The sequence below is a fragment of the Salvia splendens genome, chromosome 2 (genome assembly GCF_004379255.2).
Source record: "Salvia splendens isolate huo1 chromosome 2, SspV2, whole genome shotgun sequence".
NCBI lineage: Eukaryota > Viridiplantae > Streptophyta > Magnoliopsida > Lamiales > Lamiaceae > Salvia > Salvia splendens.
Window position 1 is genome coordinate 28205513 of NC_056033.1, and position 14960 is coordinate 28220472.

General features: G+C 35.9%; 1 protein-coding gene across 1 annotated transcript; it reads right to left on the reverse strand.

Moving 5' to 3' along the window:
* Positions 1 to 5303: 5303 nt before the first annotated feature.
* Positions 5304 to 8362, reverse strand: LOC121763728 (dnaJ protein ERDJ3A-like). Its single transcript, XM_042159796.1, has 7 exons — positions 8188 to 8362; positions 7664 to 7719; positions 7507 to 7580; positions 6821 to 7320; positions 6403 to 6741; positions 5982 to 6317; positions 5304 to 5803 (listed from the first exon to the last, which is right to left on the reverse strand). The coding sequence occupies exons 1-7, from the start codon at positions 8272 to 8274 to the stop codon at positions 5516 to 5518; spliced, it is 1680 nt and encodes a 559-aa protein (XP_042015730.1). The 5' UTR covers positions 8275 to 8362; the 3' UTR covers positions 5304 to 5515.
* Positions 8363 to 14960: the final 6598 nt, after the last annotated feature.

Here is a 14960-nt window from a genome sequence, read left to right on the forward strand (position 1 = left end):
TAGGACTAACTAAAAGAAAAGTTGAACAATTTGAATGGGACGGAGGAATGAATTGAAAACCAATTTTGATTCTATAGTTAGTAATTACATGAGCAAATCTAAAATTTAACACATTCTAATACAATTTACATCATTTCAAAGTATGTAAATTTAGTTTGATGAAACTGTCACACTATTTCTACCTCCGAGTCTCCCAGATATCATTTTCTATATATATATATATATATATATATATATATATATATATAGGGTTGTGATCAATTGAGATTTTTTAGCCTAATTGAGAATTGAGATGCATTATTAGCCACTCATTTTTATTAAATGAGTGGTCCAGAATTTACCACATGGAAAATATTTTTACATTAATTAATTGTGAAAGGGCAGAATGGTAATTTCATCATACATTTTATTTAATAAATATTTTTTTTATTTTTTAAAAAAAAAATAAATTTTTTTTTCGATTTTTTATTTTTTTTATTATTTTGTCAACTACCTATACAATTCATGTCAACTACACACATATAATGTCAACTACATATACAATTCATGTCAACTGCACATATATAATGTCAACTACATATACGATTCATATCACCTATACACATATAATGTCAACTATAACCTGTTGACATTTGATGTGCAGGCTATTGACATTTGATGTGCAGGGCTATTGACATTTGATGTGCAGGCTATACATCGTAGTTGACATCGCGTGAAAATTAAAAAAAATTTAAATTTTTTTTTTAAAAATTTTAAATAAATAAAAAAAAATTTTAAAAAATAAAAAAATAAATTTTTTTTAGTTGTTGACATTTTAATACGAGTTGTTGACATTTGATATTCTAGCTATTGAAATGAAATGACGATAATACCCTTAGTTGATATAATCTACTTGTAGTTGACATTTCAAAATGAGTGGCTGAAAATGCATCTCAATTCTCAATTAAGCTAAAAAATCTCAACCTAACAAGACCCTATATATATATATATATATATATATATATATTAGTCATAATAATCAATCTAGTTATGATAAATTATTTGGATTGGGTCATTATTGAGTAATTCAATCTAATATAACATAATCTAAATCCAACAAAAAATTATCTGGTTTGTTGGATTAACCCAACAAAGATTCATCACGGTAAGATTTAACTCAAACTCATTAACTTGATACGTGTTTTGTGTCGGGTTTCATATCATATCAAAAATTTCCTGTCATATCGCATGATATGATACAAATTGAGTTGACATGACACAATTACGATTTGAACCTAATATTACACGTTTAAAATATAATGCTATTAAACAATTAGAAATGATATAATATGATTAAAATTTAACATGGTTTAAATTTAAAGAATTGAATTAAACTGTGATATTTTAAAAAATAATTAACTAGTAAAATTATTTCTTAATAGTTATCCAAATCAACCCAGCACAACTCAAACTTAATTTGAAATCATCAATTGCATCAATTCGATAAGGACTCAAATAAAATAAAATAAAAATTGACCCAAACGCATTAGCGCCGTATGTGTTTTTTCATATCAGAGTCGAATTTTTATCATTTATGTACATAGATATTTTTTTATCAAAATAAGTTGGGTAAATTACCGACACCTTGATGGGAATAACCTTAATTTATTCCTTCGCACATTGTAAATTATTCGAATTCTTGAGCATACTTGTTCTTTTTCTCTTAGCATCTATATCTATTCTAAGTTTGTTCTTTCATCAACTACACTACTATTACAGTATTACTACATCTCTGCAAACTATTACTACATGTGTTTGTATAATACTCTATTTGTCCTTGAAAATGAAACATTGTTTTTTATTGATCTATTAAAAATAAAATATTTTTTAAAATTAGATAATATTATCTCTATTTTTTACCCACTTACCTTATTTTTTATTAACTCACAGAACAACACTATATAAAATTTTGTATTAAAATCAAATATTTATGCTTTAATAGGACGAAAGTAGTATTATTTTGCAAACTATACATAAAAGTATGAAATAAAGAGCTTGAACTATTTTTGTTGATCCTGAAAATTAATCAGCCTACTTTAGTTTGTATTTATGTTATAATAAATTTTTTATTTGGTCTCTTTCATAGTCCATGCATGTATTATGAGTTTATAACCAAATTGCCGGTTTAGAAAACACCGTCCCCATGTTTATTGTTTAAAACACACCTACGTGGACGGCACGTGTCATCTCCGTTTTATTGGAGCTTGGAAATCAGTCAATTCTTGTTTCTTCCCTTGAAAATTGTAATAATTCTATGACAGCATAAGAGCATCTCCAATGGCGGACGTCCGGTCAGACATCCGCAACGGGCGATCGGGACGTCCGCCATTGTGGCATTTCAACTCGGATACAGACGTTCCGTAAGAACGTCAGATGTCCTCGGACGTGCGGGCGACGGGCGGGCGGACGTCCGTCATTATGGCGTGGGTCGGACGTCCGGTATTTAATTTTTTTTAAACTCTATATATACGGCTTGTTGAAGATGATACGAGTGCAGGTTCAAGTGGACCAATGAAGATGATATGTCAAAAATGAAGCTGCGGAACTGATTCAGTGGACCAATGAAGCTGATACGGGTGCAGGTCCAAGTCACGGCGTGGCCACCACGAATGTGAATATGGGGGTACCTCATGGAGAGGTCGAGCGGATGCGTGCATTTGCCGACATGCGGCAAACAGATGCCCATGTTCGACTTCAGCACGATATTATCGAAGAGGTTTGAACGCGGAGGGGTTGACGTTGATGTTATTACTTTTTTTGTTTTATTACTATGTAATTTTTTTTTCAAATCATGTATGTTTTTTTTAATGAAGTTGATAATTTTTCCCGTTCGTATTCGTGTTGAAATTTTATTTCCGTAAACGTAAATTGCTTTATTTGTGAATTTGTGATTTTTTTTATTGCGGGAAGTCCTAGTGGGAAGGGCGGATTGTGAAGGGGAAGTCCTAGTGACGTGGCAGGAGGTGCTTTTGGGAAGTCCTAGTGGATGTCCGAGTGGGACATCCGTGCATTGGAGATGCTCTAAGAGCATCCACAACCGTGCTCTTGCCAGTGGTACGGTTGTGGGCCCGACCCCACTTTTTCTGCCTGCTCTCTGGCAAGAGCACAACACTCACAGCTGTGCTCTTCCGCAAGGACGAGCACAATTAATTTAAAATTTAATTAAACAAAAACATTTCAATAATACTAAAATTCATTAAAAAAACCTAAATAATATTACAAATGACAAATAAAATAAAAACGACATAATTAAAATCCTAAAAATTAAAAATTACATAATTAAAATACTAAAAATTAAAAAAAACCACTAAGCGTTGCCGAATTTCGCCCACGTGTGTTTGATTATGTCTTCTTGTAGTTGATTGTGGATTCGGGTATTCGCCGCGACGTATGCTTCGTAAGCGGCACGATGTTGTTCGTAGTATTCTTGTTCTTCGCGCTCCGCTTCCGCCATAATATGGGTGAAATCCATTTGAGGTTTTGAGTGAGGGATGAATGTGTTGATAGTTTGTATGAGAATTATGAATGAGAGATGAATGAGAGATGATTTGATGTGATAAATGGATGATGAATGTGTGTATTTATAGATGATTTTGGGGGAAAAAAATAAAAAAAAATTCAGAAAAAACGGGAAAAAACGGCCATATTTTTGGGATTTGGAAAATATTTTTTTTTATTTTTTTTATCATTTTATATAATTAAAAATCAAATTTTAAAATTAAAAAAAATAATTCAAAGGCAACGGCTATGCCGTTGCCCAATCGTAAGCCGCCACGTCGCCTGCTCGCTGGCACGACGGCGGTATGTGTCCTCGCCGCTGGCACGGACGGACGCGGGGCCGCCGTCCACCGTTGTGGATGCTCTAAGAGATTATACTCCCTCCGTCCCATAATTTTTGTTACTCTTATTATGAGCACAGATTTTAATAAATGTAAAAAAGTTGGTTGAAAAAGTTAGCGAAATGTAAGATCCATTTTTTTATATTAGTTTTATAATAAAATGTTAATGAAGTGAGTTAGTGGAATATGAGACCTATTTATCATTTATGGTAAAATTGAAATGTGACAATTATTATGGAACAGATCGAAATGAAAAAGGGTGACAATTATTATGGGACAGAGAGAGTATTTTGGATTTAGAAAAAAAAATGTACTCCCTCCGTCCCATATAATTTGGGACACTTTGACCGGGCACGAGTTTTAAGAAATGTAATGAAAAGTGAGTTGAAAATGTTAGTGGAATGTGGGTCCCACTTTTATATATTAGTTTTATAATTAAATGTGAGTAGGAATGAGTTAGTGGAATGTGAGGTCCACTACAAAAAATGATAAAAGTGAAATGGGTCAAATTATGTGGGACGACCCAAAATGGAAAACTGTGTCAAATTATGTGGGACAGAGGGAGTATATTTTAATCGACGGTGTAATTCATGATAAACACTCACTTTTAATTAATACTCCAAGTGAAACACTAACATTTTTGTGATAATAAATTAATTAAACTAAAGTATTGTATCTATATAAACTTTGGAATTTTAACACACAAAGAAATACATATATTTGCTATATTAAGTAAAGCTGCATATAAAATTATGTAGTCATTATCATTAAATATAATGAAGAAACGGATTAAGTTGAAAATTATTTAGAAATTTTATTTATACGGTCAACTGTATCTAATATTCTCTTTTATCAATCGAAGTCAGAATAATATGCCTGAGATAGAAATGGTTGAAAAAAAATAAAAGTTCCATATTGAACATATGAAGCTGGAAATAAGAATTTTTTATACTTATAAATTTTGTTGTAATAACATCAACTCTATTTTAGAGTTCTGGACATGCAAATTTTAACATTCTTATTATTTGATATTGACTTTCTTGCTTTAAATATTAGCTCAATATCACCATATCATGGCATGTATTTTGTTAGCTTTAATTTTTACGTGTGTTAATAGCTTTTATTATTAATGTAAAAACATACTAGTACAAATATAGATAAAAATTATTATTACTATTGGTCTGAACAACAAAAAAAATTATTAAATATCTTCATTTTGGGCTATTCATTACCATTAGTCACGAATTATGTGATGCGAATATGAATGTATGCTATAAAAGTAATGTATAAATATATATTAGTAAATGATAAGAATAATCAAAATGATCAATAATAACAAATATATTAACATAAATAAGAGTGCATTTGGCCTATCACTCATAAATAACTTATCAAACATTAATTAAGAAAATAGAAGATAGCTGATTGAAGGAAGCAAACACGAAATATATTCACCTCCAAAGGAATTTACTATATACAGATGTAATGTTTTCCCGTTTCTATTCGAAGCCTCAGCAAATTTTCTACTAAAACTTTTGCATACCCAACTTTTTAGCTATAATTCACTACTCTATCAATAAGACCTAAGGTATAATACATGGTTTTGGTACTCATCCAATTTTCCATAATTTCAGATATTATTTTAGTGTAGGCTTCTGTCTTGCCTTGGAGAACTGTACGTCTCCGTTCAGTACGGAACTCACGAAGCTCTCGACTGCTTCTTCGGTTATTTCGCTCTGGGATGCGGCATAGGTGCCTCGCTTTGGTTTGTAGGCCAACAGGAGCTTATCCGATGACTTGAACCCTGATTTGTCGAGGGCGTTTAAGAAAGATTGCTGCTTTGAAGCATCCAAGAGAGCATACGAGACCGAGTCCCTCGGGCCAGATGTTGGTCTTTGTCGTCTAGAAAAAGATTTTTGGGAAACCTATGCAAGAAACCAATTATTTGGTCAGACCTCAAGAAGACTGAATTCGTAAACGTGTAAGTTCTACGTTACTGCAAAAGCGCATAGCCGATGAAGCCAGCAATCAAATGAAGGCTGTAATTTGGTTCTAATGGTTAATGAAGGCTGTATAAATGTAACAGGAAACTAAGGAACTTACAGATTGCAAGATTTTTTGTAACTTGTCCCGCGTTGTCGATGACTTGAAGACACCAATCAAGCAGACTGGAACTTTATCGCCACAGATGTTATCAAAATTTGAAGTGGTAAGCAACGGTATTCCTGATTCGGTAGCATCTTTTTGGACAGAAGCCTTCTTATTCTTTTTCTCGAAATTTTCGAGCAAGCCACTAAGCTCTTGAACGGCAGATTTCAGGTCCTTTACAGATATACCAGACTTGATAATTTCTTTCTCCCCATTCGACAGCCAACCAACAATGGCTGGAAGTGAATCGATGCCCAATTCTCTCACAGACCAGTCTGAGGCATCACGAACCTGTGATTTGCAAAAACAACATCATTAAACCATTTAAGAAACACAGAGTAACAAGTTTTCGTCCATATTTTTATAGTTAAAGTACCTCAGCATCATAGAACAAGAAACGTTTGTGATATATGCCACTTAATGTTCGCCAAATAATGGGAGTGCTCTTCTTAGTAGACAGAAGCAACACTTTGGGTAACCTCCCGCCTTCAGATGCAGCATCAAATCTATCCAAGTTGACCCGCTTTGAGAATCTGGGTAAATAGTCTTGACAAAAACTTTTGAGGGATCTTACGTCCAAGTCACCACCATACTCCACCAAAGAAGCCTTTTCACCAGATGCATATGAGTAAACGATAATTTTAGGTTCTCTGCTATTGTATAAACCAAGCTCCTTGCACAAGGATGTCTCAGATCCACAATTTATACTTCCAACCTGCACAAGAGAACCATAAACTTGAGCACACTTGAAGTACTTAACTACAAGATCGTGCGGAAGAGAAATGTCCAAATACCTTCATTGCTCCCTGAAGTGGGGTGACTACTTGCTCTATAACAGATTCATATATTTGGATCTCCTGCATATTGGATGAGTAAACTAATAAGAGCCATGTCATCCCCTTATCAACTATTTCTTTCCTGTAGAACTGGGAATTAACAGATGGTATGCTCTTCGAGGATTGTCTACTCCCCTGCTTTGACCTGCCTGAGCTGCTGAAACCACCAAACTGACTGCCTCCTCCCATACCACCACCAAAAAAGTTAGAAAACATATCACCCATGTCATAACCACCCCCTGAACCAGGACCTCCAAATGAGAATGAAAATGATTTTGAGCCTCCTCCTTGTCCCCCCATATTCTGCCATTCCCCTGGTCTAAAATTGAACCCACTTTGCCCTGGTCCACCACTAGTGAAATATCCAGGGTCTCCAGCATCAAATCCCGGGGTACCTTTTTCATCCCCGTAGAGATCATAATTCTTTCTTTTCTCTTCGTTGGATAAGATGTCATATGCTGAACACAAGTGAAGAAGCATCAGGATGTAAGGCCATAACTCGAAAAACAAGAGAAATTAAGCATACAGGAAAGAAAGGAAGGTCAGATTTCCCACAATGAAGAAAATACATGAACCAACTGCCCCCAAAACCCAACAGCAGAACAGCTTAATAAGCCCCAAAATCAAAGAGATGTGAATTGTACCATTATTGATCTCTGCAAATTTTTCTTGGGCTCCCTTATTCTTGTTTTTGTCAGGATGATACTTCAGAGATAACCTGCAAAGCACATGCATGAAAAATTTGTCAAGGAATATTTACCAATGCATAACCCTGATTTCATCTGAATCTTGCAAACATACTTGTGAAAGGCCTTTTGAATTTCTCGATTACTTGCATTTCTATCAACCCCAAGAGCCTGGCAAAAGAATCATCGGTAAGAAGCTAAACAGAAAGATGTAAACAATGCTTGAGCTGAACATAAAGGATGGAAATTCCCTAAGCCATATTGCTACAAAATAACACAATCTTTCTACACAATTGAGATTTCACAGTGTTAAACTGTGCCTCATTTTTCCTCTTCTTTCCCCTGATTCTATTCTGAACGCCAATCAATACTTGGCACAAATCACATTGTTTAAACTACAGAAGGAAGAAGAAAAAAAAAACAGAACGCTAAAATGACAGAATTTTACTAGCCAAGAATCCTACTTCACCCAATTCCCCAACATACGTTCAAGCAACTCATCAAAGAAAGCGATCATTACATTTTTACACTACAAATCTCTTTCACATTAGGCACTTAAACTCGTCCTAAAAAAGTTTAATCTCCTTCAATTTAGCCCTAAATCACCTATGCCGTTGGTGGTGGAGTGGCATGCGTTACCTTATACGGATCGTTTTTCTTCGATTCTACGCAGAGGAGAAACACAATCGCGGCAACAATCAGCGCTAATGCAAATCGGCTCTTCATGTTTTGTTCCTCAAAATTTGCAACAACGGAGTTTGCACTTGGTAAAAAAAAATTCAAAATTTCGGAGCTTTATTGAGGATCGGGCCAGAATTAATAGGTTGGGAGAGGGGTGGGCAAAAATTCCAGAGTGTTCGGCTTCTCCGCTGACGTGGCATTTGCTGAATACCTCCACGACCTCTCAGCCAATAGAATTCGAGTGCTGCATTTACAATCGGAAAGGATGACATCAGATGATAGATAACTCAATTTATTGGAATGCGATTGCATTGCGATTACGATTAGATAAGTTAAATAAATATTTATACTTATAACAAAATAGGAATGTCATCAAATAAACGCTCTAAATAGTGTACAAACTCTAAATTATGATCTGAACTGTTAGAAAATGTCAATAAATGATAAAATAGTAGCAACAGAAATGTCAACACAGTGTCAACAGTTGATGCTGTGTTGATAATGTGTTGACATTTTCTATTGCTACTATTTTGTCATCGTTGATATTTTTTAATGATCCGTTTGGAGTTTGTTGCATTTTATCACTACCCAACAAAATAAGTATAATATTTTTTTAATAATTCTAATGTTGTTTGATACTCGATTTTGGATTTTATAATATTAGATTTTCAAATTTTTGTATACTTTTTATATTAAATTTTTGAATCTTTTTATGTAATTTTAGATTTTTAGTTCAAATCAAATTTCATACTAGTTTGGATTCGGATCAGACTAGGGTCTAATCCAAAATCTGAATGGCCAACCCCGAGCTGAAATAAAGCTAAAATTTAAATTTTCTTAATATATTTTATTGAACCAAAGCAAAATCCGAATAAAGCTAAACCTGAAAAATCGGAGATCGAAAAACAAAAAATAAACCTAATAAAAAAATCTGAAATTGTATAATACAAATATACAAAAAAATTAAAAATTAAAAAATCAAATATCATGGTGGGCTATATATATTTCAACAGATAAATTATTTTTTACTTTGTTAAGTTGGATTTTAGCTTATAGGTATATATTATGAATTCAAAACCATATTATTCAATGTTCTTATTTACTTTATTATCGCATAATTATTTCAAATAAAAAAATCAGGTTTCTCTAAATAGTGTATTAAGTCATTCAAATAGTGTATTAAGTCTTTGGCGTTGTGTTTATATCTGATATTAACATTTAGCTATACTAGAATTACTTGTATACTTGTGATATTTAGTATAATAAAAAGTCAAGTCTCTAGCGCTGTTGTCGGAGAATACTTTTGGTATAATATGATATTATAGAGAGAATAATAATACTCTTCTCATCCCATAAAAATCTGTGCATTTGAAATGACACGTGAATTAATACACAACTGGTAAAGTAAGAAAGATGTGGAGAATGGTAGTTAAGTAGTGTAGTGGATGATGAGACCCAAATTATTAGTAGTGTTTAATGAGTTGTAATAGTAGGCCATAGTGGTATAAGTATGTGTATGGGAATGGGGGATAATTTTCCATAATGGAAATGCTCATATTTTTATAAGAAGTATAAAAATGGAGATTGCACATATTTTTTTCGACGGAGGGAGTACTAGTTTAAATTTTTATTGCTTTAATTTTTAATTTTATTTTTGTCCGAATTTCCGCATGTAGTGCATGATCATGTACTCTAAATAGCCTATCTTAGAGCCTTTGGATTTAGAAATCACAAAGACTTGTCGTGGAATGATGTTTGAGGAAGTTTAGATGAGAGACACCGATCGCTAAGCATTGCTCCAACATCAAACGGAAGGCACGTGGACAAACAAAATACTAATAGAATTCAAAGAAATAGAGATATATAGACCAATCATCCACAAATGAATTTATGTAATCATGGTATCGTTGTAAACATATCTGCAGGTCCGAAGGTGGATACCAACAATGGCTAAGCTGAGAATCCTGCTAATCAATAGGCGGAGCAGAACGCTTTCGCAAGGAGAGCCACTGAAGATGCAAATCGTCACTTGACCAAGTTCCTAGAGATCACGAACACAGTCAAGTTGAACGGTGTGGATGATGTCATAAGGATAATGTGGGATTTGATGGATCAGCCGTGTTGGAGCTAAATCAAGTTCATTAGTGAAGAGTGTTCAGCAGCCGCCAGATTAGATCAGTTTAGGATCTTTAATCTGGGCCATTGATTTCATTTCTGACCGTTGTGTTTTAAAAGTGAATGTATAAAGTTTGTTTAGAGTTGTTGAGTCAGTTTTATAGCTCAAATTGTATCCTCTCGATTCTGCAGAAAACCAATAAGAGTTTTCTTGTTTCTCAACTTGTTCTTCTTCAATTTCACATATATTCTAACAATTGGCGCTGTCCGGTGGGAAATTTGAGTGAAAATTTTTCTGATATTGTTCTTGTTGGAAACGGATCTGCGACCAAAGATGGCATCAAGGTTCGAAGCCGAAAAATTCACGGGCAAGAATGATTTTGCTCTGTGGAGGATGAAGATGCGTGCTATGCTTACGCAGCAGGGTTTATCTTCAGCTCTGACAAAGGAGGTGAAGGATGGAAAGGAGGCAGAGGCCTCTGATGCTAAGACTACTCAGAAGAATGAGGAAATTGAGGCGAAAGCATTTAGCACGATAGTTCTATGCCTCGGTGATAAAGTTCTGCAGGAAATATCGAGAGAAACTACAGCGACAGGTATTATGTCAAAACTCGAAGATCTATATCTTACAAAATCTTTAGTGAATAGGCTGCTTATGAAGCAGCGTCTATACTCGTATAAATTTGTGGAAGGAAAGGGGATCTTGGAGCAATTGGAGGATTTCAATAAAACCGTGGATGATCTTGAAAATATTGATGTCTCGATCGGTGATGAAGATAAAACCATCTTGTTATTGAATGCGCTTCCACACAGTTATGATCAGTTACGCGATGCAATCTTGTGTGGCCGAGAAAAGACCATCACACTTCAAGAAGTGCAGTCGGCCTTGAGATCAAAGGAGCTGCAGAAAGGAGAGGTGAGGGTTTCTAAATCGGTCTCAGAGAGTTTGAATGTGAAGAAATTTAAGGGGAAGAAGCCATTCAAGAAATTCAATGAAACCTCCAAGAACACACCAAATGATCAGAAAGAGACGCGTTCCTGTCATTGGTGTAAAAAGTCTGGCCATTTGAAGAAGGATTGTTATGGTTGGAAGAGAAAGCAAGAAGAAAATTGTGGAAAAGTTGTGAATTCCACTCAGGCAGTTGAGGAGGATGAGACTCCAGTGGCCTTAAATGTCATGGAGTGTGTAGAAGCTGGCTCCTGGATCATGGACTCCGGATGCAGCTTTCACATGAGCCCCAATCTCGATTGGTTTGGTGATTTGAGAGAGATTACTAGGGTGATTTGAGAGAGATTACTAGTTCTGTGATCTTGGGAAACAATCAGATTTGTGAGGTGAAGGGCATATGAACAATAAAATTAAGAGTTGAGAGTGGTCGTAGTGTCATTTTGAACTCTGTCAGATATATTCCCGAAGTTAAAAGGAATTTGGTATCTCTGGGATCTCTTGAAAGTAGAGGATGCATGGTGGTATCTGAAAATGGAGAAATGATAGTAAGCAAGGATGGAAAGATGCTCATGAAAGCCAAGAGAAGAGGCAATTTATATTACATGACAGCTACTGTCATGAAGAAAAGTTCAGCTGAAGCTCATGTTGCAGTGTCTAATAGCCTGGGAGTTTGGCATGCAAGACTTGGTCATCCTGTCATGGGTACAGTGAAGGAATTGATCAAAAAGGGTGGCTTGTGCATTGCAAGGATCCTGAGAATGATTCAATAGATTGTGAGGAATGTGTGTTAGGCAAGGCTAAGAAATTGCCTTATCCTAAGGCAGTACACACTTCTACAAAGCCTTTGCACTATGCCCATAGCGATCTATGGGGGCCAGCTCAAGAGAAGTCCATTGATGGAGGTAGATATTATATGAGTATCATTGATGATTTTTCTAGGAAGATTTGGATTTATATACTTAAAGAAAAATCAGAGGCCTTGATTAGATTCAAAGAATGGTGTATTGAAGTGGAGGCTGAAAAGGGGTTAAAGATGGGTTGTCTCAGAACTGATAATGGCTTGGAGTATTTGTCGAGGGAGTTTGATGAATTCTGTAAAGCTAAGGGCATTAAGAGGCACAGAACGGTCCCCATGAATCCACAACAAAATGGAGTGGCTGAAAGAGCCAACTGCACTATTCTTGAAAGAGTGAGATGCATGTTACTTGCAGCCGATTTGGAGAAAAGGTTTTGGGCTGAAGCAGCTTCTACAACAGTAAAGTTGATGAATATGTGTCCCTCATCAAGCAGAGGTGTAGACATACCAGATAACAAATGGTTTGGGAGACATGGCAGTTATGAAAATCTAAGAACATTCGGTTGCAAAGCTTTTGCACATGTGAAGCAAGGAAAGCTAGAGGCTCGGGCTCTCAAGTGCATCATGGTGGGATATCAACCAGGGGTAAAGGGGTACAGGTTGTGGTGTGTAGAACCTGGGAATGGCAAAATTATCATAAATAGAGATGTTATTTTCTGGGAACATGAATTGTCTTTCAAGAGGAAATGTGCTACTTTTGAAGTTGAACATGTAATAGTTCCTGAGATTGAGGTGGAGCATGGAGAGACTCAGCAGAATCAAGAAGCTGAGGTCACTGATACTCTATAATCACCACAACAAACACAACAATCAAGCCCAGCTGTTCAAGGCAGTTGGAAATTGGCCAGAGATAGAGTTAGAAGGAACATCAAACCTTCAACTAAGTATTCTGATGCTGAGTTCTTATTCTTTTGTTTAATGGTGGCAGAAGAAATAGAGTATTCAGAGCCTTGCACTTATGAGGAAGCAGTACAGAGTAAAGATTGGGAAAATTGGATGCAAGCCATGATAGATGAAATTGACTCACTGTTGAAAAATGGTACATGGGTGCTAGAGGAGAGGCCAGCTGGAAGGAGAGTAGTAAGCTGTAAGTGGGTCTTCAAGAAGAAAATAGAGGCTGCTGATGGAGATAAAGTCAGATACAAAGCCAGGTTAGTGGCTGGAGGTTTCACACATGAGTATGGCATTGATTATGATGAAGTATTTTCTCCTGTGGTGAAGCATACTTCCGTAAGGATTTTGTTGGCAATTGTAGCAAGAAAGGATTGAGAACTTGAACAGCTAGATGTCAAGATGGCCTTCTTGCATGGTGATTGATTAGTCGTATTCTAGGCCTTGGTTACTGGTCAGTATGATGTGCAAAATTGATTATATCTGCAAAACAGTTGCTCAAAGTGTGCAGGTTAAGTGTTCTATCCAGTAGGGAAGTTTCGGAATGTTCAGGTGAAAAAGGGCACCAGCATGATCTCATACTGATCAGTATTCGTGCTGAAACGGCTTGAGATGAAAAAGACGGATAACTGGGACGGATTACCCACAATTGAGGGCAAAGAAGTCAACTTGCAATGAGGATTTACCCTAAAATCAAGGGTAAGCCTCCCTATAAAAGGAAGGCAAGAAGGAGAGAGAAGATATACACATTCACTCATTCACCACCATCTTTAGGTAGAGAGTTCTCTCGGTAATACCAGTCTTTCAGCCGTGTCCCACTTCTTGCCTCGCCGCAGCCATGATCACCTGACGCCCAGATGTTCCCGGAGTACCAGTCATCCTTATTCCAGCCAGCAAGATCATAGTTTAGGAGTTCCATCACCCGGAGTGGCAAAATACTTTTATTTTGCTTTCGTAGTTTAATTTACTTGCATTTTCCTTACGTTGGATCTTTGTTGCTTTTGGATATTTTCTGCTTTTGAAGTACTTGTTGAAGATCCGAACGTGTTTATGCTATGAAGTTGTTTTCTGTTCAGTTTACTTCGCCGATCTCTTTTCCTTCTGCCTAGTTAGCTTAGATCTAGAGTTTCTGGTCGTTTTTGAGTATCGAATCGTGTGTTTCCAGTTAGTAGTTTATTTCTTCGAGTTAGGATAATCTGTTTACTCTTATTTCATAGAGGTTTGTGTCATGCAAGGTGCAGTTATTTGTTTCTTGTCTTTTTCCATGCTGATCAGTAGGCGGGATTTCAGTTTCGATGTTTGATTTTCGATTTGGGATTTTTGATTGTAGATCTGTGTTCGTGAGTTATTAATCTGTGTTTTTATGGTGCTGAATCTGGTTTGTTTTTCTGATTTTAGTTTGTGTTTGTTGAAGAAGATGATGTCCATATCCAAGTTTGGGACCACTTTTGCTTTTTAGATGTCTTTTGCTTTTTTGTCCTTCACTTTTAGTACACCCTGCAGATCTGTCAGCCTAGTCACCACAACTACCACTTATTCTCTGCTTTTTTGTTTAGCCTTTTATAGAAACCTAGTACTTTCCGCATATTTTCTGTTACACCGCATCCACCATAATTCCACGTACACCACTACATGTCGACCACCATTCACCCTTCCTAGTCAGTAGGACACCATCTTAATTTCCCGTCTAGGTAGAGACTCAACCCAAGCGTGGTAGCTAACCAAACCATCCAGAATATCACCACAATAGTTTTAACGCACCATCTCTGTGGGATTCGACCCCTACCTTCACTATACTACCCAGTAGAAGAGGGTTGAGGAATCTTTGAAACCAGGGTCTAGGCTTAGTTAGGATCTCTATCCTGACCAGTAGGATATATCCTTGCTTGAACGACACCTACGCACCCTGCTGCATCTTTC

Bases quoted from the DNA above. Each gene is read 5' to 3' on its own strand.
- LOC121763728 (XM_042159796.1), bottom strand. From the start codon at position 8,274: ATGAAGAGCCGATTTGCATTAGCGCTGATTGTTGCCGCGATTGTGTTT. The intron at 7,720-8,187 runs GTAACGCATGCC...TTCTTTTGCCAG, and splicing joins AGAAAAACGATCCGTATAAG to GCTCTTGGGGTTGATAGAAA. The intron at 7,581-7,663 runs GTATGTTTGCAA...TGTGCTTTGCAG, and splicing joins ATTCAAAAGGCCTTTCACAA to GTTATCTCTGAAGTATCATC.